General features: G+C 52.9%; 2 protein-coding genes across 3 annotated transcripts; one reads left to right on the top strand and one right to left on the bottom strand.

Annotated features, from left to right (window-relative positions):
- The first annotated feature begins 41 nt into the window (after positions 1 to 41).
- Positions 42 to 3408, top strand: Htra2 (HtrA serine peptidase 2). The gene is made up of 8 exons (XM_006994329.4): positions 42 to 547; positions 662 to 866; positions 956 to 1150; positions 1411 to 1443; positions 1650 to 1755; positions 1901 to 1970; positions 2865 to 2960; positions 3059 to 3408. Exons 1-8 carry the CDS (start codon positions 42 to 44, stop codon positions 3222 to 3224), a joined length of 1377 nt encoding a protein of 458 aa, XP_006994391.3. The 3' UTR covers positions 3225 to 3408.
- Loxl3 (lysyl oxidase like 3) lies at positions 3350 to 21883 on the bottom strand. 2 transcript variants are annotated; one of them, XM_042273509.2, is made up of 17 exons: positions 21743 to 21882; positions 21132 to 21198; positions 19610 to 19954; positions 18014 to 18177; positions 17011 to 17225; positions 10360 to 10416; positions 9679 to 9738; positions 6510 to 6729; positions 6003 to 6183; positions 5736 to 5890; positions 5359 to 5526; positions 5059 to 5221; positions 4653 to 4896; positions 4437 to 4552; positions 4227 to 4363; positions 4008 to 4119; positions 3350 to 3856 (listed from the first exon to the last, which is right to left on the bottom strand). In XM_042273509.2, exons 3-17 carry the CDS (start codon positions 19923 to 19925, stop codon positions 3783 to 3785), a joined length of 2382 nt encoding a protein of 793 aa, XP_042129443.2. In that variant the 5' UTR covers positions 19926 to 19954; positions 21132 to 21198; positions 21743 to 21882; the 3' UTR covers positions 3350 to 3782. The 2 variants fall into 2 exon arrangements, with proteins under 2 accessions (XP_042129443.2, XP_042129444.2); XM_042273510.2 differs by lacking the exons at positions 9679 to 9738; positions 10360 to 10416 and having other exon boundaries at positions 21743 to 21883.
- Between the last annotated feature and the right edge of the window lie 7 nt (positions 21884 to 21890).

Here is a 21890-nt window from a genome sequence, read left to right as displayed (position 1 = left end):
CTCCGAGTAGGGCGGGCAAGGAGAGAGCCGAGGCGGAGCTGATGGCTGCGCTGAAGGCGGGGCGGGGTGCAGGCAGGAGCCTTCGGGCATGGCGGGCTTTGGGGGGCATCTTCTGGGGGAAGGGCCCCCTGTTAGCCCCCGATGTCCGGGCTCTGCTGACGTCAGGAACTCCTGACCCTCCAGCCCGGATAACTTATGGGACCCCCAGCCTCCCGGCCCGGGTGCCTGTGGGGGTCCTTGCATCACGGGCGTGTCTGACGCCTGGGAGCCCGGATCTCTGGGCACCACGGACTGTGGGGACCCCAGGCTCTAGCGCCCAGGAGGCCTGCAGGAGCTCTGGAACCCGTTGGCGCGAATGGCTGGCGGTGGCGGTGGGCGCAGGGGGAGCAATATTGCTGCTCCTGTGGGGCTGGGGGCGGGGTTCTCCCGCGGTGCTGGCCGCGGTTCCCGCTCCGCCACCCAACTCTCCCCGGAGCCAGTACAATTTCATCGCGGATGTGGTGGAGAAGACAGCCCCTGCTGTGGTCTATATCGAAATCCTGGATCGGTAATGGTGAAGTGGACCGGGAGGTGTTGAAACCGACTGCCCTAAGTAAGGCAAGTGAGCAGGATGGGGTGGAAGCTGCAGGGTAGTGTAATCGGTGCTTTCCCCCCATCCCAGGCACCCTTTCTCGGGCCGTGAAGTCCCCATCTCAAACGGTTCAGGATTCGTAGTGGCTTCAGATGGGCTCATCGTTACCAACGCCCACGTGGTGGCTGATCGGCGCCGGGTGCGAGTGAGGCTGCGGAGCGGAGACACTTATGAGGCCGTGGTCACAGCTGTGGATCCTGTAGCCGACATTGCCACGTTGAGGATTCAAACCAAGGTGGGAATGGAATAGGCCAGATCTGATGGCAGCTGCTTGCTTGCTCCCTTCTTAAAATGACCGGTTTGGTTGTACTCATTTCCCTCAAGGAGCCTCTTCCCACACTGCCCCTCGGCCGCTCTGCTGATGTCCGGCAAGGGGAGTTCGTGGTTGCCATGGGAAGTCCCTTTGCGCTGCAGAACACGATCACATCTGGCATTGTCAGCTCTGCTCAGCGTCCAGCCAGGGACCTGGGACTCCCGCAAAACAACGTGGAATACATTCAGACCGATGCAGCTATTGATGTGCGTCCTGATAGAAGAGAAGTTTGGAGCTAGGTTGGAGTTGGGGAGGTCAGCAGCTATCTGGTGTGGGCACCCACTGACCGTGTGGTGGCTGGGCCTGTAGAATGCAGTTGGGAGGCAGAATGCAGCTACTGTAGTTCATGGGCTGGGAACAGAATCTGAACATTTTCCTTACACCCTGCTTATGCCTACAGTCATAGAATTCCGAGAGACGTAGAATTCTAGACTTCTTTGATGTTTTCTTTCATCTTCTCCCATAGTTTGGAAATTCTGGCGGTCCCCTGGTTAACCTGGTAAGTGCCATCCACGTTCTAAGAATCCATACCCCAGGTTCGGTGTGGGAGGGGTGGGTTTTTCTCTCATTCAAGGATTTTCCGTTAAGTTTCTGTAGTTACTTGTGTATCTCCCTGGTATCCAGACCCCTGCCCCCAAGTCCTTGCTACTGTGCCGTGTGTGTGTGTGTGTGTGGGCTAGGGGACAGAGGGCTGTGTCCCCGCAGGATGGGGAGGTGATTGGAGTGAACACCATGAAGGTGACAGCTGGAATCTCCTTTGCCATCCCTTCTGATCGCCTTAGGGAGTTTCTGCATCGCGGGGAAAAGAAAAGTGAGCCTTTCTTCCTAGGGAAGGGGGTCCTTTAAAATGGAGGGTGGGGCACGGGGAGGGGCATTCGCTGTGACTTGCTGGGCTCTGCTAGTAGGAGGTGAGGGATAAGGCTGTGACTAGGTGGCCCTCCGTCCTCTTTCTGCAGACTCCTGGTTTGGAATCAGTGGGTCCCAGCGCCGCTACATCGGAGTGATGATGCTGACTTTGACTCCCAGGTGTGTTAGGGGTCGTGGTAGGTGGGCCCACAGGTGTGTCTGCGCTCCCCAGCTGCGCTCTGTTACGGGTTTTGCCTGCATGTCTGTCCTTATCTAAGATGAGCTCTTGTCTGCTGTCACAACTTTTTCATCCTGCTGCATCCTGTGCCTTTTCACTGGATGGACTGCATCATGTCACTGCCGTGACTTAGAGACTTCATTGACCTAGCATTAGAGGACATTGCCACCGACCTCTAATCACCTCCTAGACTTGTAGGACCTGCCTTGTTGCTTCTTCAGGACTACTTTGATTTTCCGTTTCTATGTCTTTTTTTTTGTTTTTTGTTTTCCAAGACAGAGTTTCTCTGTATAGCCTTAGCTGTCCTGAAACTCGCTGTAGACCAGGCTGTCCTCGAATTCACAGAGATCCACCTGCCTCTGCCTCTCTAGTGCTGGGATTCAAGGCGTGCACCATCACCTTCCAGCTTCACCTCTGTCTTAATACCCTCTTATTCCATATGGTTAATAGGATCCATCCTTTTAGGCTCAGCTTAAGTTCTACCCCTTCCTTAAAGTAGATTTCCAGGGCTGGGCATGGTAGTACACACCTTTAATCCCAACACTTGGGAGGCAGAGGCAGGTGGGTCTCTGTGAGTTCAAGGCCAGCCTGGTCTATGAAGCAAGTTCCAGGACAGCTGGGGCTGCTTCACAGACAGCAGAGTCTGTCTTGAGAAACAAACAAGCAAAGTAGAAGTCCAGAATGACAAAAGTGCAGTTGATTCGACATTGCGTATCATTTGGAGTTAGCTGTCTTTCGTGTGTCTGTCCCACTGCCTAAACACTAGAAGGTAAAAAGTGGACTGCCAAGATGAGGGGGCCTGGGCGTAGCTAATGGGGTGGTCTGTACCCTTTCAGCATCCTTGCTGAACTACAGCTCCGAGAACCAAGCTTTCCTGATGTTCAGCACGGTGTCCTCATCCATAAAGTTATCCTGGGCTCCCCCGCACACAGGTGATGGAAAGCCTGCTCTGTGAGGTGGGGTGGAGTGGGGTGCATGTATCCTTGAGCTTAGCTGTCTCCTCCTTTCTCGCCCTGTTCATCCTCCACAGGGCTGGTCTGCGGCCTGGTGACGTGATCTTGGCCATTGGGGAGAAAATAGTACAAAATGCTGAAGATGTTTACGAGGCTGTTAGAACCCAATCCCAGCTGGCAGTGCGGATCCGGCGGGGATCAGAAACACTGACTTTGTATGTGACCCCTGAGGTCACAGAATGACTGGACTAGCTCCTACTCTGATTTCCTGCTTGGCTTCCTCGCCTAGGTTCTGAGTGCACCTTGGTCGAGGAGTCAATGGACTTAAAGAGGGCAGGTTCCTCTAACCACCAGCACCAATCCGGGGCTCTGAAGAACACATTTTATATAAAATAAAATTATATCTAGCAACATGTTTCAGTCAAAACTGGGGGCTGGATCTTTTCCCCCACCAAAAGGCCAGAGGTAAAGCGGTACTTAGGAGAACTCAGCAGAGCTGTGGGAGCTGACCTTCCTGACCTCCCCATCCCGTGGGGGGCAGTTCTTTGTGGTGTGATCTGTCTGTCGATGGGTCTGTTGGCTGATTCTCCATGGCTGGCCAAAGGGCCTGACAGCTGACCCAGTAAGGGAGGCGCCAACTTCTGTTCAACAGTTCGTCATCCGTAGAGCATAGGTGGATGAGTGTGATGGGCCTGCTGACTGACATCAGGGGTTCTTGTGGTAAAGCTCCTGAGGTAATGGCAGCCTCAGACCCCTGCCACTGAGGGGCCAGTGGTGGTTTGCCGGAAGGGTGGTGGCATTTCAGACGATCTGGTTGCTGGTCTGGCCGGGGTAGCGCTCAAACCTCCTGTTGGCTTCTTCACTGAAGGCATCGCCTGCAGAGGAGAGGGGCACTGTGAGGGGCTGGCTCCCTGCAGAGGCAGGAGCACATACCCATCCTAGGGCATGGTGGGGAGGTGCAGAAGCCGCTTGGGCAGTGAAGGCTTTTTCCTCCTCCCGCCCCGGCCGGCCCTCCCTGTCACCTACCGATGTGGCAGTTGTGCACCCAGATGCGGTGCCCGTCATACTTGCAGTTACACTTCATCGCGTTGTTGGTGAAGTCGCTCTCCGCTACCTCAAAGTTGGGGTTGATGACCACCTGTGGGTTAGAGAGAATGCTGGGACGACCCAGCTGCACCCCTACAGTCCAAAGGGGTCACCCACCCCAAACCGCAGTATTCGAAAGCCCAGGCAGATGCCAGGCACCTGGAGAATGTAGTTTCCTGGCTTCACATCTGTGATGTCGATCCACTGGCAGTCGATGTCGTGCCTGTAGAGATCCCAGCATCCCACGGTGATGCCCTGCTCTCCAAAGTTGGCACACTCGTACCTCTTGGAGACATCTGAAGGGAGGGTTGGATGTCAGTGAAGGGCAAGGCTAGGCTTGGGCTGAAGTCCGCTCCGGCCCCAACTCACCCTCCTGACACTCAGTGTCTTCTAGGCAGAAACTAGCTTTGTGGCCCTCAGCCACCTTGGTGCCGTTGGGGGTCAGGATGTCATAATGAGTGAAGATGTCCATACTGTGGTAGTGCCTGTGGGACAAGGGAACTTGTGATTCTTTCCCAGATCCAGCGGGCTTGTCACATCCCCTGTAGCCTTGCCAGTCTCCTTGGCCCCCCTTTGCCCTCTCACCCATGGCACTCATGCCACACCCAAGAATGGCGCCCAGCCTTGGGCCTGAAGTCGGCCCTTCCTAGGTTGTGGATCTGGGAGGAGAACCGGAGCAGACGCCGATGGCCGTAAGGCCAGTTGGCCGAGCGGGCGGAACTGGCCAGGCAGTTCTCTTCCGCGGCGCAGTACAACATGTGCAGCGGCCGGTCCTCGATGTAAGCAGTCTCCTGTACCAGGGCCGAGTGCAGAAGGAGGTCTGAAGCGGCTGCGGGGGAAGGGAGGGGTGGGGTTACCGTTGAGCGTCCCCGTGGGACACAGGGTTCCCCTGGCCAAGGAGTGCCCCTCCGGATCACAGCACATCTCCCTCCAGGTGAGGGGTGCCCCAGGGCCCTGCTTCTCCAGCCTATGCGACCCCCTCGCCACTCACTCTCAGAACAGATGACTCCCGCGGTGAAGCGGGTTCCTGTCCTCTTGCAGGTGACGTGGGTGCTGTGATGGGCACATTGGTTCAAGGACAGCTCAGACCCTGTGCAGCGCACTCCGCTCATCACCACCTCGGTGACATTCCCTGAGTCCCAGTACCAGGTCTCCTGGGGGATGTAGGTAGGTGTTTTGGTGAGGCCATAGGTCCCAGTTTCCAGGGCCAAGGGACTTGTTTCCACAGTCCTTTGCCCGAAGCACAGACTTTGGTGACAACGGATTGGGTTTCCCTTTCCTCCTCACTCACCTGCAGGCCGTGGTTGGCGTAGCCCAGACCAAGTTGCCTGCAGGCCACCATGGCCTCCAGTGTCCCCCAGTCATCCCCACAGATGAGGCCCCAGCGAAGATGCCCAGGTGCCCCTATTTGCACCTCAACTCGCCCCTCATAACGGCTTCGGCCCCCGCTGAGTCGGATCTGCAGGGGTACAGAATAGAAGGAGTGCAGGGGGATGCTTTAGGGGCGACAGCCTGCAGCAGGGAGCAGAGACAGAGAAGGGGCCGGCAAATGGCAGGGTCCTGTGGGAGCTGGGGGACGGCTGGGCCTGGGATGAAGGGCTGGGCGCAGTCAGGCCATGTGTTGGAGGCTAGGCCCAGACAGACCCCAAAGTAGAAGGTATGACTGACCTTAGTCTCCACTCCAGTATAGGGGAGATTGCATCGCACGCCGGCATCCTGGCTGTGGGAACAGTCCTCGGCTGTGATGTTCTTGGAGGGGCACTTCCAGAGGGAGGGTTCCTGGCCAGAGCACCGGACTTCACTCAAGTGGATCGCACCCATGCCTAGAGTCAGAAGTCAGGGCTGAGGAGGTTGTGACTAGAACTTCATTGCCCAGAGGACTCCATTCCTCCCTAAGGACTGTACCCTAGTAGTGTGAACATCCTCTCCCCTCACCCTGCCCCATCCGGGCACCACTCAGGGCCTCTCGAGCACTGCCAAAGCCCAGCTCTCGACACACCACGCTGGCTGCCTGCAGGTCCCACTTCCGGTCACAGACTGTTCCCCATGTGCCAGCCTTCAGGACTTCCACTCGGCCCTCTCCAGGGTGAGCGCCACCCTTTAGACGCACACGGACCTGTAAAAGACAGACATGCCCGAAGAGGTGAATAGAAACACTAATTTGGGGAGGGCTATGTAGCCCGGGGAGCTGAGTGAGATTTTTATGACAGAGTGGGTGTCATCAGGTCTGTGGCGTAGCCGCGGGAAGGTTCCCTGTCTTCAAAGGTCAGGGCTGTGCTTAGTCGAGGGCAGGCTAGGGAGTTCCCACACTGTGTAGGAAAAGGTCACATTCACTGTCTTGGGCTGGGGGTGTAGCTGAATGGTCGATTTGCCCTAGCTAGCCTGTGTGAAGCCTGGGGTTCGATCCCCAGAGGTGCAGAATGAAAACATTCATTGTCTTACCTCCCCCTGAGGCTTCGGCTGTGGGTGCTTCTTCTGACCAGAAGAGGTGGTGTAAAGAGGGCCCAGCACACAGCTCACCACGGCGGGGCTCCCCCCGGAGCACCGGCTGCTGTCATTGGCACGATAGAACTCCAGGGCACACAGGGAGAGGTGGGCTTCCGTGCCCACACACGCCACCCAGTGCAGGCCAAAGGAGTGTTGCTGCCTCTGGGCCAGCATCCTGTGGGGACAGGATGCAGTGAGGCACAGTAGGGTGAGGCTGAGTTCTTGCCTCCCTGCCCCACAGCCGCCTGGCACCTCCCCTCCCCACCCCACCCCCGACTTCTCATGACCTCTGGTCCCTCTTCTTCCCGCGTCTGTGTTCTCCTTGGGAGAGACAGGATTGCTAGTGTGTAGAGAGACAGTGTGTAGTCTGAAAGAGCTTTGGCTACCCAGTCAGGGTCTTTGGGGGACTTTCTGCAGCAGAACCCTAGGGGAAGGGTGGCCAGGTTTCATAGCAACCTTGTTCTTTTTTGTTCTTTTGTTGGTAGTGTTTTTTTTTTTTTTTTTTCCCCTTTGAGACAGGGTTTCTCTGTGTAACTGAGAACTCACTCTGTAGACCAGGCTGGCCTCAAACCCACAGAGATCTGCCTGCCTCTGCCTCCCAAGTACTGGGATTGATTAAAGGTGTGTGCCACCACTACCCAGCTGCAATCTTGTTCTTAATGACCCAAAGGGAGGGTTAGGCTGCGACTGAGGTTGAAGCCAAGGCGGCCATGCAAATCGAGTGGGAAGCCAGAAGAGACCGCTCAGAAGGAGCGGCTGGCACAAACAAAGCCGACCTGAACAGCCAGGGAGCAGACCTTTCTATTACGGGGTGACTGAACAAGCCAAATGACTGTGAGCCAAGATGCAAAGTACTGAGGAGGTCTGCATCTCAATGGCTTCTCAGAGGTCAGAGGGGCCTCCGGGTTAGAAGCCCCGCCGTAATATGGAGACAGCTATGGTAAGGACAGACTGGAAGACGGCAGTGCAAAGGGCTGGGGACGGCTCTCTGGAACAGAGACAAGTGCAGGACAGACAGACGACAGCTGCAGGGACCACATGGCCCGAGAGGGAAGCTGGCTATGGACATCCCAATGGCCATCGTGGCCCAAGACCCGAGTTGAGCTGTAGATGTCTTGAGTGAGGTAGTCCATGCATTGTTGCACAGCCATTGGAGCAGGGAATCAAGACAAAAGTAGAGATGTTAACACGGAGAAACACTGTAGAGATGCCCGAGAGAAGAGGGGGTCTTGTAGATACCAACAGAACGAGAGCCTGCAGCTCGGTGAGTGGAGGAAAGACTCTCTCCCCAGAAAGGCTGGGTGGGGCTCAGGGAGAAAAGGAAGGCAAGGCCTGGTGTGGGTGGAGTGGCCCTGTGAGGCTGACTTGTTGTGAACTATTGCAGGTAGGTGCCCTATCCCTGACATTGGAGAAAAGAGGGAATATGACAATCTAAAGCCATTGGCTAGGAAGACAAGAAGAAAGGCTATTTGTAAACAAATAGGTAAAAGGCCGGGCGGTGCTGTTGCATGCCGCTGATCCTAGTAGGCAGACAAGAGGATCTCTGAGTTTGAGGCTAGCCTGGTCTACAAAGGAGTTTCCAGAACTGCCAGGGATACACAGAGAAACCATGTCTTGGAAAACAAACAAACAAACAACACATACAACACACACACACACACACACACACACACACACACACACACACACACACCAGTCAAAGGAAGCAGGACACTTCACAGAATACCCTTGGAAGCCCAGGATAAACGGATCCCGAAAATCAAAGTGATCAGGTATTCTCAGTGTCCTGTTAGGCTGAAAACTGAAGTCAGGCCTTCACAGGAAAAGACATCTAACTTCTCAGCTCTCGCTCACCCTCTCCCTACAACCAATAAAAACATGGTTATAAAGTGTGCGCTTTAATGTGGGGGTCAGGGAAGGGAAGGAACCAAAGGACAGTTATGTTGGGCAAAGGTGACTCAAGCCACAGGGGGCGACAAGAACTCACACTCACCAAGTTCTGAGCTCTTGGACAGCTACCAGGGGGCGGGGGAGTTCGGGGGACACTGGACTTTCTGAGGAGAAGAGGGGACAATGGAAGGGATGCCTTCTGTGGTCCTCAGAAGTTATCAGGGCCGGGCGGTGGTGGCGCACGCCTTTAATCCCAGCACTCGGGAGGCAGAGGCAGGCGGATCTCTGTGAGTTCGAGGCCAACCTGGTCTACAGAGCAAGAACTAGGACAGACACCAAAACTAAACGAAGAAACCCTGTCTCGGAAAACCAAAAAAAAAAAAAAAAAAAAAAAGAAAGAAAGTTATCAGGGAGATTTTAGTGGTGCTGCCTGCCTTTTAGAGACAAGTTGGATGGAAGGATTGGAAGTCTCCTACTCTCTTGAATTCTGAGGGAGGTCAGGAAGAAAATATGGAACTGGATGCCTGACTATTAACAAGTAGCCAGGTGGGTCTGTGATTCTTAAGCCATCCCTGGGAAGGTTCCATAGGCTGCCCCGCACACCAGGTAAACTGGTAATGTTTACTTTTTAAAAAGCCCTTTAAATATTTGTATATGTCAGAGTGTGGGTTTGTGCACATGACTGTAGGTGCCCAAGGAAGCCAGAAGAGGGCATCAGCACTGGATCCTCTGGAGCTGAAGTCAAACAATGTGGGTATTGGGAATTGACTTCCGGTCCCCTGGAAGAACAGTGTACACTCTTAACCATTGAGCCATCTCTCCAGGCCCTAGTAATATTTACTTTAAAAAAAAAAAAAAAAAACGGAAATAAGAAGCACTCATCAAGTAGAGCAGGATGAGAACACCCATCTCTTGGCCACATGGTGATCTTGTGGGGAGAGGACCGGCGTGGGTCAGAAGTGCTAGATTCTACTGGAACTCAAGAAGAAAGACAAGCGCACAGGACAAGAACCAAAAGTCCTATGACTAACACAGTCCCCAGAGACTCACATCACAGCGCCTCACTTCACATTTCTAGAAGGATCTGGAAGGTGATCGTCACAGCGGCCAGTCCACCTCTCCTCAGTTCCACCAGTCCGACAGGCCTGTCTGGGACCCTTCCCTGCTTCCAGCCCTGCCCCTGCCCGCCACGCTTCCTCGCTTCCTCTCTGCCTCCCACCCCAAACCCATTTACCTCTTGCTTGGCCCCCTGCCCCCTCGGGGCTTGTGTTTGACTTTAAACTTGTTGATTGTTCTGCAAAAAGGAGAAAGATGTCGGTTGGGGCAGTGGGTGAGGATGTGGCCCAGGAGAAGTGAAGCATCCTGCTTCTAGAAGGACCCCTTGTTCACAGTATGGGGAGGGCAACTGACTTCTGTGCGCATAAGGACTGCCGGATGCCGCGGGAGGGCATGCAGTCAGCAACTCCCGATGCTCCCTGGAATCAGTGCCACTGAAGGCGAATCTAGTTATGGAAATCCAGGTGAGGGAGAGGAGAGGTCAGCGGAAGGTCAAGGGAGGGGAGAGTGGAAATGTTCTTGGACCAAGGGAGTTGAGCTGGAAGTGGGGGTGGGGTGGGGAGGAGGAAGAACGCAGGGCAGGGGCCGAGGCTGCAGTGGAAGCCTTTTGGGAGAAACAGAGAGACACAGGTATCTCTTCAGCGGTTCCCACGTAACTTCCTGCTCCCATTCCCTAAGATCAAAGCTCACCCATTCCCATGCTTTCCTCCCTCCCTCCCCTGGGAGCAGCCATGATCCAACTACATTCCTAAGCCGTAGGATTGGGTTTTAGGATGGACATGGATAGGTTTCCATCCATCCATCCACCTCCTGGGGCCGCAGGGGCTGGCAGGAGGTCCCGGGGCTCTTGCCCCTTTACCTTCCAAGGGGCTTGGGGCGTCGGGCCGAGGCTTTGGCCGCTCGCTTCCTCAACTTTCTGTGAGGATAAGACAAGATCAAGTCAGGATTGGTGTAGAACCAAGTGGAAAAGGCCAGTGCAGCCAGAACCGGGGGCAAGATTCATTTCCTAATAGAGAACTATTCCAAGAGTAGTGTGATGTCATCAGCGACTCCCAAGGCCCTACAGGCTGTCCCAGCATATGAACAGGGGGGTGAGCCTCAGTGAAGGCCACGGACTCAGAACAGTGTCCCAGTAGCAAGACCTTTAGAAATTAGATCAAGACAGATGAATGGGGCCGGGCGGTGGTGGCGCACGCCTTTAACCCCAGCACTCAGGAGGTAGAGGCAGGCAGATCTCTGTGAGTTTGAGGCCTGCCTGGTCTACAAATCGAGTTCCAGGACAGCCAGAGCTGTTACATAGAGAAACCCTGTCTTGAAATTAAAATAAAATAAAATAAAATAAAATAAATAAGGAATGAGGGCTTCTGGGTCTGGAGGTTGGTGGAAAACCTCAGAGGAGGCCAGAGGAGGGATGCTGTGGAATATTTGTTGACACTGTATGAGGATATGCCACTGTGATTTATTTAATAGAGAGTTGAATGGCCAATAGCTAGGCAGGAGAAAATAGGCAGGACTTCCGGCAGAGAGAGGAACTCGGAATGAATCTAAGTGCCCACGAGATGTCCGTGAGACACTGAAGAAGCTGGACGTACAGTACAGAGAAGAGGGAACCCAGCCACTTGGCAGAAGGCAGATTAATAGAAACAGGTTAATTAAGTTATAAGAGCTAGTTAGGAAAAAGACTAAGCTAAGGCAAAGCTTTCATAATTAATAATAAAAGTCTCCGTGTTGTTAGTTGTGAGCTGGTGGCCCAAAAGGAAAGTCTGATTACAGAAGGGGACATTGGGATTTGGAGGACAGAGAACTAGCTGGAGTTAGTCCTAGGGAGGCTGTCTGCACCTCCTTTACTCCTGTGTGTGTGTGTGTGTGTGTGTGTGTGTGTGTGTGTGTGTGTGTGAGAGAGAGAGAGAGAGAGAGAGAGAGAGAGAGAGAGAGAGAGAGAGAGAGAGAGATTCTTGGGTGGTCTCTCCAAGTAAGGCCCTGGCGCGGCACTGTCTAGGCCTGAGACTGCCGGACCAGGGACAGAGGACTACATTTTTGAGGACATTAGCTTGGTTTGGCTGTGCGTCTTCTTCCTGCCCGAGTTCCCGTCCCACATGCCTGGTCATTCCCAAGCTGAGCTCATCTCCCAAACACGCTTGCAGGGAAGTAAATCTTTTAAATTGGCCTCAAAAATTGACTTACTTCCTTCTCCAGGTTTCCTTAATTCAATTTCTCCTCATTGTCTCTTTAATTTTGAAGACTTTAATTATGGCTCCTCTTTGTCCTGTCCAATCCTGCGTATGCCTTTGGGAGGAGCGGGGCATGCAGTGAAGTGGGGTGTGGGATTGAGACAGGGACTTTGATGTATAGCCCTGCCTGGCCTACAACTTGACCGGTGCCTCTGTGTCACATACATCGGAATTACAGGACAGAACCCCTGTACCTGGTGAGTGCAGACCTCGGATCTGCTTTTTAAGAAGAGGTTCATGGCATTCCCTGTTGTTGCCTTGGCTATCTTTTCTTTGTCCATGTCCCTGCCCTGCCATTTCTCTTGAGTGCTCGCATGTTTTGACATAGTATACTGTGTGAGGCTGCACTAGGGTTTGATGTGTGCATTTTTATTTATTTACTTTTCTTCCCTGCATGTTGTCCAGGCTGGCCTTGAACTTGTAATCCTCTTGCCTGAGCCTCCCACGTGCTGTGGTTACAAACATATGCCATCATCAGGCATGCATTTGGTTTTATGTGTATAGGTGTCTTGCCTGCATGCATGGCTGTGCACCATATGCATGCCTGATGCTCTCAGATCAGAAGACTGCATCAGAGCTCCAGAACTGGCATTCCAGATGGCGGTGAAGCACTGTGTAGGTGCTGAGACTCGAACCTTGTGTGGTCTGGGCTCTTAACTGCTGAGCAATCTCTCCAGCCTTGTATTTTTTGAGAAGGGTCTCACTATGTAGCCAAGGCAGGCCTCAGATTCAACATGTAGCCAAGGATGACCTTGAAGGTACATGCAATATATCCAGCTTTTAACGGTTTTAAAAGGTATTTGTTTCATCAAAGCAATCATTTACAAGTTTACACTTGTGTGTGTGTGTGTGTGTGTGTGTGTGTGTGTGTGTGTGTGTGTGTGCAGGCATCCATGGAAGCCAGAAGACATTGGGTTTCCTGGAGCTAGAGTTATAAGTGTTTGTGAGACCTGATGTGGGAGCTGGGAACTAGCTCAGGAGTCCTCTGAGGGAACAGCAAGTACTTTCAGCCACTGAGTCATCTCTCTAGTCCCATAATTATTTTATTATGAAAACCCATTTGAAAAAACAGAGCCACAGCCCGATCATGTCATCTCACAGACCTCTTCATTAAAACACTTTTTCTCCTCTTTTTTGGAGACAGTCTAGAAATCCATATCCTCCTGCCATAGGCTCCAGACTGCTGGACTCATGGGTGGTTATCACCATGCACAGCTTCACTGAAGCACTGTACTGTAACTTGATGTGGTAGCACCTTTCATCCTAGCACTTGAGTTGAGGCCAGCCTGGTCTACACAGTGAGTTCCAGGACAGTTAGGGCTATGTAGAGACCCTGTCCTTCTCCCAAACAAATAGGCCAAACAACCAACCACTCTAGTGTCTTTTCCCCATTTCCTTTCTTAGGAAGTCTAGCATGGCCTGCAGACCCGTGGTCTGGTGCCTATCTTCCTCCTCATCACTTATCATCTTGATACTCTGCACCCCTTGCACGGAGGTCGGTAAGAATGTCCCATAGTGACATGAACAAAAGAGTGATCTCTCAAACCAGGCATAGTAGAAAAAGCCCGCATTCTTAGCACTCAGAGCTGAGGCAGAGGGATGGCCAGTTCAAGCTGCTGCATAGGGAGACTTCCTTTTATAAAGAAGTGTCTTCTTCCACAACACTGAAGCTCCTGGAGCCTTGGCTTCATTACCTATACAAGAGTAGCAAGGAGCTCTGATAGCTATCCATTCTTCCCCTCCCTCCTGTAACATTCTATAGCTTTCACATATTCTAGAACACCAAAACAAGTTTAAAAACTATAAATACGAAACTGGGCACAATGATGCACACCTGCAAGTTAATTAAAAAAAAAAAAAGCACCTTAAGTTGACCTCTGGCCTACACACACACACACACACACACACACACACATCTTTAAAGAAAAAAAAAAGGAGCAAGGAGTAAGGCAATCAAGAGAATAATTAATGGCTGGCAAGATGGTTTAGTAGGTAAAAGCTTTTGCCATTGAAACCTAACAACTTGAGTTTGATCCCAGGAATCCAGTGTGGAAGGAGACAACTGACCCTTGAAAGTTGTCCTTTGACTCCCCACGTGTACCACAGTGCACACACACACACACACACACACACCATGAACACACACACACACACACACACACACACACACACCATGAACACACACACACACACACACACACACACACACACCATGAACACACACACACACACACACACACACACACACACCATGAACACATACACACATAATAATAAAATAAAACAATTCAAAGTAATGATTGGAAATGTGATTAAATGCCAACCATCAGCTGGGCATGGTGATACAGACCCATAACCCCAGCACTTAGGAGGTGGGGGCAGAAGGACCAGGAGTTCAAGGCCAGCCAGGGATACACGCGATGTGGTCTCTGGAGACAGGACAGGTGGAATGGCTCAGCATACAAAGGAGCTTGATGTCTAGACTGCTAACCTGAGTTCCATCCCTGGGACCCACATGGGAGAGAACCTCCTCCGCACATCCCTCTCTGACGTCCATCTACTCACAGCGCACTCAAAACCAGTAAAGATGTAATAAAAATGAAAACAACAACAAAACAAAACCTCTGCTCAAAACCCTCCAGTGTCTCCTGACCTCACCGAGTGAAGTCACCATCTCCCACAGGGCCCTCCTTGACCCAGCTCACCAATTCTTCCCACCACCTTCTCTATCACGTCGCCTACTATGCTCTCCTTGGTCTACTGGGCTCAGCCCCACTGGTGTGAAGACAAGAATGTCTTCTCGCCGCCCCCTCTCACCATTCTCCCTCGCCTACCTGTCTGTATCGCTGTGTCTCCCCCACTTCCACCTCCTCACCCCTCACTCCCTGCACACCGCTGAGACAGGCAGACCCAGGGCTAGCTTAGCAAACTGGGATGCAGTTGGCCTGAGATAACACCTACACATCCCCTTTCTCAGCAGAGCGCTTGGCACCCTGGGACCCCTGCCTGCATTTTGCTGCATGCACACCTATCCCTGAACAAAGCAATTGGGTCGCTCTGGCATACAGCTGACCTAGCAACCCTTAGTAACTCTCTTTTTGGAGCAAATACATCCTGGAACATATTCAGGAACTAGGGCAGTGAGCCTATCCAGCCTAGGCGGGTTCTGGGGGCCAGTGCAGTAGGGTAAACTGTGTTCTTTTAGGGAAATGCTCCAATTCACCATCATATGCCTATGCATGATAATACACACACACACACACACACACACACACACACACACACACACATATATAATTAAAATCAGATGCATCATGGGAAAAGACATGAGCAGTAAACAAAGGCTTATATAACCCAAGCCTGCCAATCAAAATAGGAAACTGTCCATGGTTCACTCTGTAACAACCAGCTGCTTCTCCTGGGCCCACAAAGGAAGCCCTGGGCAGTGTCCTTGAGCACGCTAGCTCAGGTGGCCTCCTGCCTGCTGCTTGCTCTCTTGCAGCCTATCTGTTCCACACTTCCACGTGACCTTTGAATAATATCCTTCCCAACTTTGCTATTTGTGTGCGCTCTTTCAATTCTTGAGTAAGAGGACAGGAACCTCGTTCTGACAGAGGCCAAGGTAACACCACCATCCTTCCATTTCCTAAATTCACTTATGTTCTGGGTGCCCCCGGTGCCCAGAGGAAGAATGCTTGTGTTCACTGTGGAACCTCTGAAGTCTACAACTGAAGCCAGCACAGAGCGGGGCATCGGATAAATGTTGGATGAGTGACCCTCTAGGCCTTGGTTCGCTCCATCCTCTTCGCTTGGAAGAAGCTTGGGCTTAAATCCTACAACTGTTTTAGAAGCTGGTGTTTGGCTCCTGAAAGACAGAGCCTGGACGACAGTAAAGGCACCGCACACAGCTTTTGTAAAATGGTGTTAGTCGCAGGCAGCCGAAGGAACTTTCGGACGTGCTTGGGCACCACAGCAAAGAAAACTCCAGCAAATATGGGAATTAGTGGATATTAGAGAATGTACTGACTTTAGAAAGAAAGAAAGGGAGAAAGTGCAAGTTTCCTTACTCCAGACAAATGCTATTTGAGAGTCAGTTGCTAAGCAGAAAGTTTGTGAGCATTTAGGGAAAACATTTGGCAGTCCTTAGAGATCTAAGATGACTGAAATAATAAAATTATACTCAAACTACTATGATAGTTCTCTATGGAGGATCACTAAATTTGGAGGCTGGAGACTGATGTCAGCACAGCTTATCGCTGTGTTCTGACCAGCATATAGTCAGGTTCAAAAGGCAGCTTTATCCGTATCAGAGATAAGACCTGAAACCGTTTTCTGGTTCAACACCAGATAAGCCGGGCGGTGGTGGCTCACACCTTTAATCCCAGCACTCGGAGGCAAAGCCAGGCGGATCTCTGTGAGTTCGAGGCCAGCCTGGGCTACCAAGTGAGTTCCAGGAAAAGGCTCAAAGCTACACAGAGAAACCCTGTCTCAAAAAACCAAACCAAACCAACCAACCAACCAACCAACCAACCAAACAAACAAACAAAAAACAAAAACAAAACTTGTGTCATTCCATTCATTCCATTCAGATATGGCTGTGCCAGAACAGGGTAGTCTAAGTCACTCACAACACCAGATAAATGCCAACTTTCTTCAAAGACTGGCACTCCTACAATACCCTGCCCCACTGGATGCATCACATCTTATGCATTGCGCTCAATGGAAAGTCATCTAGCCATCGTGAAGCCTGCAGGCGAGGGAAATAAGTAAGAGCTGAAGAAAGCGAGCATTTTGGGCTTGCAAAACAGGTTGCAGATCCACACTGAACAGATCTCCAAGTATCTGCCGGACTAGCGTGGGCTGTTTATCCAAACTACCAAACGAGATGCTCCAGGAAGGAAGCCGCCCTTTGCACTGAACCGTTCTCTAGGTTGGGTGACTCGGCGGCGGCGCCGACCAGTCACAGTCCCCGAGGCCCGCAGGCACCGCCTCCGACAGGCAGCCGCACCCTCTGTGAACTCGGAACTCCCGAGGCCCCAGCGCCCAGGCTCCAGAAATCTGCCTGCCGACCGATGACGTCACCCCACGCGCTCGCATTCTGCCCGCTCGCCTATCTGCCTGTTTCCTATCCTGGGGAAGAAGAGCCTTCGAGGTCACGCTCGGTTTCTCGGCCGGCCGCCTGTGTCACAGCAGTCTCCCTGCGTCCCCTCCCTTAGACATGGGCTTCCCACAGGCTCCCCATCCTCTCCAAGGTCTGCAGACACCCCTGGGCCCCGCACCTGTAGAAGGCCATGTTGACTCTCTTTTCTCCAGGGAAGCCCAGCATACCGCAGACCACGTGGCTGTTGTGGGCACTCCAGCCTTTGTCACACACTTGCGACCAGCCCTCGGGAAGCCTGACTTCAACCAGGCCCTCCGTCACGGGCAGGGGTCGCCTGCCCCAGTCCACGGCGGGGCGGAGTCGCACCTCCTCCACTTGCAGGTGATGCTCCACCTGAGATGGGACCAAAGGCAGAGGAGAGAACTCGAGCATCCATGCCGTGCCACCCCCAAGGAGCCCCGATTGTGACTGCTGTAAAACCCAAGGGTGGGACCACTGAGACAGAGCTAAGGATGATGCCAGGCCCGCTGCCTAGCTGGGGGATGTGCCCCAGAAGGCAGCGTGACCGTAGCAGAGTAATAACAGGGCCTGGAGGCACTGAGAAAGGGAAGCCTTGATAAATCTGCTTGAAGCAGGAGGCAAGCCTCGCAGTGAAGTGTCTCAGGAAGAGGAGAAAGTAAGAAAGAGTTTGGAGGAGAGGAGAAACGTTGGAGGAGAGAGACAGGTGACCAGGAATGAAACTGGAGAGGCTCGTGCCAGGCATCGTAACTCCAGTGTGAATACTTAAAATAATTGGATTTGGGGGCTAGAGTTCTTCCAGAGGACCTGGGGCTCAGTTCCCAGGACCCACATGGCAGGCAGCTCATCACCACCTGTAATTCCAGTTCCATGGGATCCAGTGGCCTCTACTGGCCTCTGCCTACTCTAGGCATGCACGGGGTACACAGACGCACATGGCCGCAAAACACCCATATACATTTTTAAAAATTGGATTTGGCGGTGTGGCACCTCACTGGGCCCCCGCCTTTCAAATTTCCCGGAAACCCATATTATCCCATAAAGGCTTATGGGATCCCTTTATAATGTCTCTTCTAATCACATATGGCCACGCCATAGCTTTTTTGGTGTGTGTGTGTGTGTGTGTGTGTGTGTGTGTGTGTGTGTGTGTGTGCACTGCAGACCTCAATGACGTTGGAGTCCGAGAAGCCAGGAAGGCGCTGGTCCTTGCAGATGACCCCAGCATCCTCATCATGGGTACAGTCACTGTTTCCCCAGCCCCGGGAGGCACATTCCGTCACACTTCCCTCCGTCCCACTGCAGCTCAGATTGTCCAACCAGATCCGGCCTGTGGAAAGGGAGATGAGCAGACAGAGGAGTGCCTGAGCGAGAAGGATGAGGGAGTGATGGGGCTGGAGATGGAGGAGGGAGAAGGACTCTGGAGGGCAAGAGGGTATAAGCTGACACAAGGTTGGTGGTGATCCGGGACACTGAAAAGTTGGTTAGGGTGAATTAACAATAACAACCGAGAACCAACATTTGAATTCTCAGCAGTAAGGATCCATTCAACAATGGCTATAAGTAAGTACCTCCTATGTGCCAAATGCTCTGCCGTAGTAAGTACATACTTAGTCGTTCTCAGACTGGAGCTGCCAGGAGACAAACGCTTTATGTAAATAGACCGGGGCTCCAAAGCATGATGTAACTTAAGATTTTGACTTTCTCCCTGAGACTTGGGAAGTCTTTTACTTCGCTCTGACGTTCTTCCCTGTGGCATTTTTCTGTATACCTATGTTGCCACAGAAACCCTATTTTTACTTCCTAGATCCTGTTGAGTATCACTGACCACTCAGAACTGGCAGGGGCCTCCTCAAAGGTACGTGTCTCAGCCAGTGCTGGGGCGCCTCACCTAGTCTAACAGAGCTTACTGTTCTGCCCCACGAGGCCACATAACCATGAGAAAGTCCTTGTGGGTCTTTACAACTTTCCCCAACTAGGTCTGATTTAGTCCTTCGACGCCACCCAGAAAAACCCTTCAGCCACGACTGTCCTTGCTGAATTTGAACACCAGCATCATGCAATTGCTAACTGGGGCTTTTTTGTTTGTTTGTTTCTGTGCCAGACTTTTGGTTTTTTTTTAGCCATTCCTCCTGAAACGTGGCTTCTGAAAGTGGTTTCACCTTTCTCTGTCTCCTCTTTCCTCCCTCCTTCTCTCTGGAGGACTGAGCAGGCCAATCACTCTACCTCTGAGCTACATACATCCTTAGCCCAGCATTTCCACTTTTCCCACCCCCAGAGGATTGTGCCCTAACCCTCACACTCATAGTTGAGCCACATTGAGTTCCAGCTTGCTCGTGTTAGCTCTAGCCTGGATCCTGATTTTGTCAGCTGTGGTATATGACCCCTTCTAGCTATGGGACATGCAGACACCATTCACCTGACCTCACATCTCATCAAGTTAACTGCACTTGGATCATTCAGGGTTCACCTGCTCTGGGCTGTCCTTGTGCATGGTTCAGAATCTTACTTTGCAGAGGAGAATTTATCAACCCCCTCCTCTTTCTGCACATGAAACATTGGAGGCTCATGAAAGGCACAGGCTAGCTTCAGGGCATATGGCCCGGAAATTACTATGTTAGATGGTTTATTATCTGTGGATTTACTTAATTCTATCCAGTCTTGGTGTCCCACCTCCCTGTGGCTGTACCATCATGGCGTTCTTCTCTCGGTACTTGAACTGCACTTAGGTAACGTCTGGGCTAGCCCAGAGTATTGCTCACCTGTTCCTGGGCCATATTTGGCACTGTGGGTCCAACCTGTGGCTTCTGTGAAGCCCAGTTCCCGGCAGAGGACGTGGGCAGCCTGCAGTGTGAAGTCATCGTCGCAGATGGTGCCCCATTCGCCAGCACGTTGTATTTCCACACGGCCCTCATAGGGCTTTCTAGGAAAGCCCGCCAGCCGGAACCTCAGCCCCTGGCTTCCCACCTTCTTCTCTGGGTCAGTGGAAGGGGATGGAGACCCCACACTGGAGCTGCACAGTAAATGCAGCAGCAGCAGCAGCGGTCCCCATGGAAACCACACATTGACAGGTCGCATGGCAGGCAAGGCCCGAGTGAGGGGGGGCACTAAGGGACAGAGAGGGAGAGATACGCACTAAGTGAGGGTAGGAGCATAAAGAAAACAGGCACAGCCTGAGAGACCCAGACTGGGGGTGAGGGAGGGAGACTCTCCCTTTGCAAACAATAGAACCACTACAAGTTGCTATGTCCCACAATGCCCTCCCCTCTTCTGGCCAGCTTTATCGTCATTATTGTCATCACCATTTACTCCCATTCATGGGGTGGATGTGGGGGTTACAGGCCAAGAGTGTGAGGATGGTCACGCTAGATAAACAGAGAGACTGAAAACAGGCACACAGAGAGGACGACCCAGGCAGACAGGATGTGAGAGTAAGGGAGACTGTGGGAATGAAGGAAAAAAAAAAAAAAAACAAACAACAACAACAGAAAGACACAGGGTGAGAGACACATTGAATATGGATAGACGGGATACAAACCCAAACACATAGTATTGGGGAGGGACCCAGAGAGGCACAAAACACCAGAGGGAATAAAGGCCCCGGGGCAGCACAGGAGAAATGACAGGGGGGACCCATGAAGCAGGCAGACTCGGGCAGCAGTACAGGCAAGGGGAGCCTGGGAGAGCAGACGCCGCCGCCGAGATCTCAGAACGATGAATGAGAGGGCTGTTAGCGGTTTTCTATGGAAGCAGATGCCCAGGCAGGAAATGCTGAGGCTAAACAGAGTAGGAGAACCTTCAGCCACCCTCCCTAGCACATGGGCTCGCAAATACGCTGCAGGGTCAGGGGCTCCAGGAGAGCTAGGTTCGAGCTGGGCAGGGTTTGATGTGGGGTTGTCCGAGCCTCCGTAACACCACTGTTACTGGGCAACCACAAGCTAGGGCTGGCTCCTCAGCTCAGGCCTTCTCCATCCAGGGCTGAAAACAGCCCTCCACGGCAAAGGGGGCCCCCAGAATTGCTTCCCCCAACTCAGACAAGACAGCTTTGTTCTGGAGGCGTTTGGCCTGGAAGCCCCTGTGTTCGGTTTAGAGCCTCCCAGCTGCACCCTGGAGCCTCCATCCCCAGGGTCTGCGAAGCTCTCCACTCCCGCATTTCGCTCCTTTAGCAATAATAAAACTGTCAGCTGGTTGGCTTCTCCGACTCCATCCCAAATCAACATTCCCCCTTGGTCCACCATCCTCTCCATCCCCAACTCCTCTCCGGGCCTGCAGTGACTCCCCTACCTTCTTCGCCTAGGCAGAGCCCCAGAGGCTGGAAGCAGAGTCCTGGTCCTGGAGATTAGTTTTAGGACTTCCAAAAAAAAAAAAAAAAAGTTCGGCCAGGGGAGACCGGACCCCCCCTTCCTCCCCCCTCTTCCTCGGTCCCTCCCACGTCCCCTAGAGCCCTCCCACATTCCGCTTTCTCCCTCCATTCCAGCCAGGCCAGTTCCCTCCTCTAGATCTTCCCCTCCCCCGTGGAGCTGGCTGCAGCCGTCCCCCTATGCCCCCCCCCCGCCCCCATCCTGGCTCAATGAAGCTTTCTTTTCCCCGCAGGTTGGAGGCCAGGCAGCCGCGGTCAGGATGCTGGACTTGCAAACGGTCTCGGGATCGGCCCCTGTAGCTGCGGGAAACTTTCCAGCCCCCCAGCCGTTCCTCCACAACCCCAGCTAGGCAGAGTATTAACAGTCCAGTTCAACTCCAGGGCTGGGCCATGGGAGCAGGTCCCGCAAGGGGAACTCATGTCCCGTCCCGAGGGCCCCCTTGGTCGCTATGGTGCTCCCGGGGTGCCTGCGGATGATGTCACGGCCTTCACTCCGATGTCACGTTAAGCATATGACGTCACTCTCAGCCCCCACCTCCCAGGCACCAGAGCCCTCTGGTTGTCAATCACGGCTTCCCTGAATGGCGCCACTGTGCAAAGGTAGGCTAAAGGCCCCAGTCCGCGTGTCTGGGGACCCTGACTTCTTCCTGCTGGCTCCTCTTCCTCCATTTCCCCCATCATCG

This window comes from Peromyscus maniculatus, chromosome 3 (genome assembly GCF_049852395.1).
Source record: "Peromyscus maniculatus bairdii isolate BWxNUB_F1_BW_parent chromosome 3, HU_Pman_BW_mat_3.1, whole genome shotgun sequence".
Lineage (NCBI taxonomy): Eukaryota > Metazoa > Chordata > Mammalia > Rodentia > Cricetidae > Peromyscus > Peromyscus maniculatus.
Note: the sequence above shows the minus strand (reverse complement) of the source record. Positions and strands in the feature narration are given on the sequence as shown.

Bases quoted from the DNA above. Each gene is read 5' to 3' on its own strand.
- Htra2 (XM_006994329.4), top strand. From the start codon at position 42: ATGGCTGCGCTGAAGGCGGGGCGGGGTGCAGGCAGGAGCCTTCGGGCA. The intron at 867-955 runs GTGGGAATGGAA...ATTTCCCTCAAG, and splicing joins CGTTGAGGATTCAAACCAAG to GAGCCTCTTCCCACACTGCC. The intron at 1,444-1,649 runs GTAAGTGCCATC...GTGTCCCCGCAG, and splicing joins GCGGTCCCCTGGTTAACCTG to GATGGGGAGGTGATTGGAGT.
- Loxl3 (XM_042273509.2), bottom strand. From the start codon at position 19,925: ATGCGACCTGTCAATGTGTGGTTTCCATGGGGACCGCTGCTGCTGCTG. The intron at 18,178-19,609 runs GTGAGCAATACT...CCCTTTCCACAG, and splicing joins CAAATATGGCCCAGGAACAG to GCCGGATCTGGTTGGACAAT. The intron at 5,222-5,358 runs GTGAGTGAGGAG...TACATCCCCCAG, and splicing joins ACGCCAACCACGGCCTGCAG to GAGACCTGGTACTGGGACTC.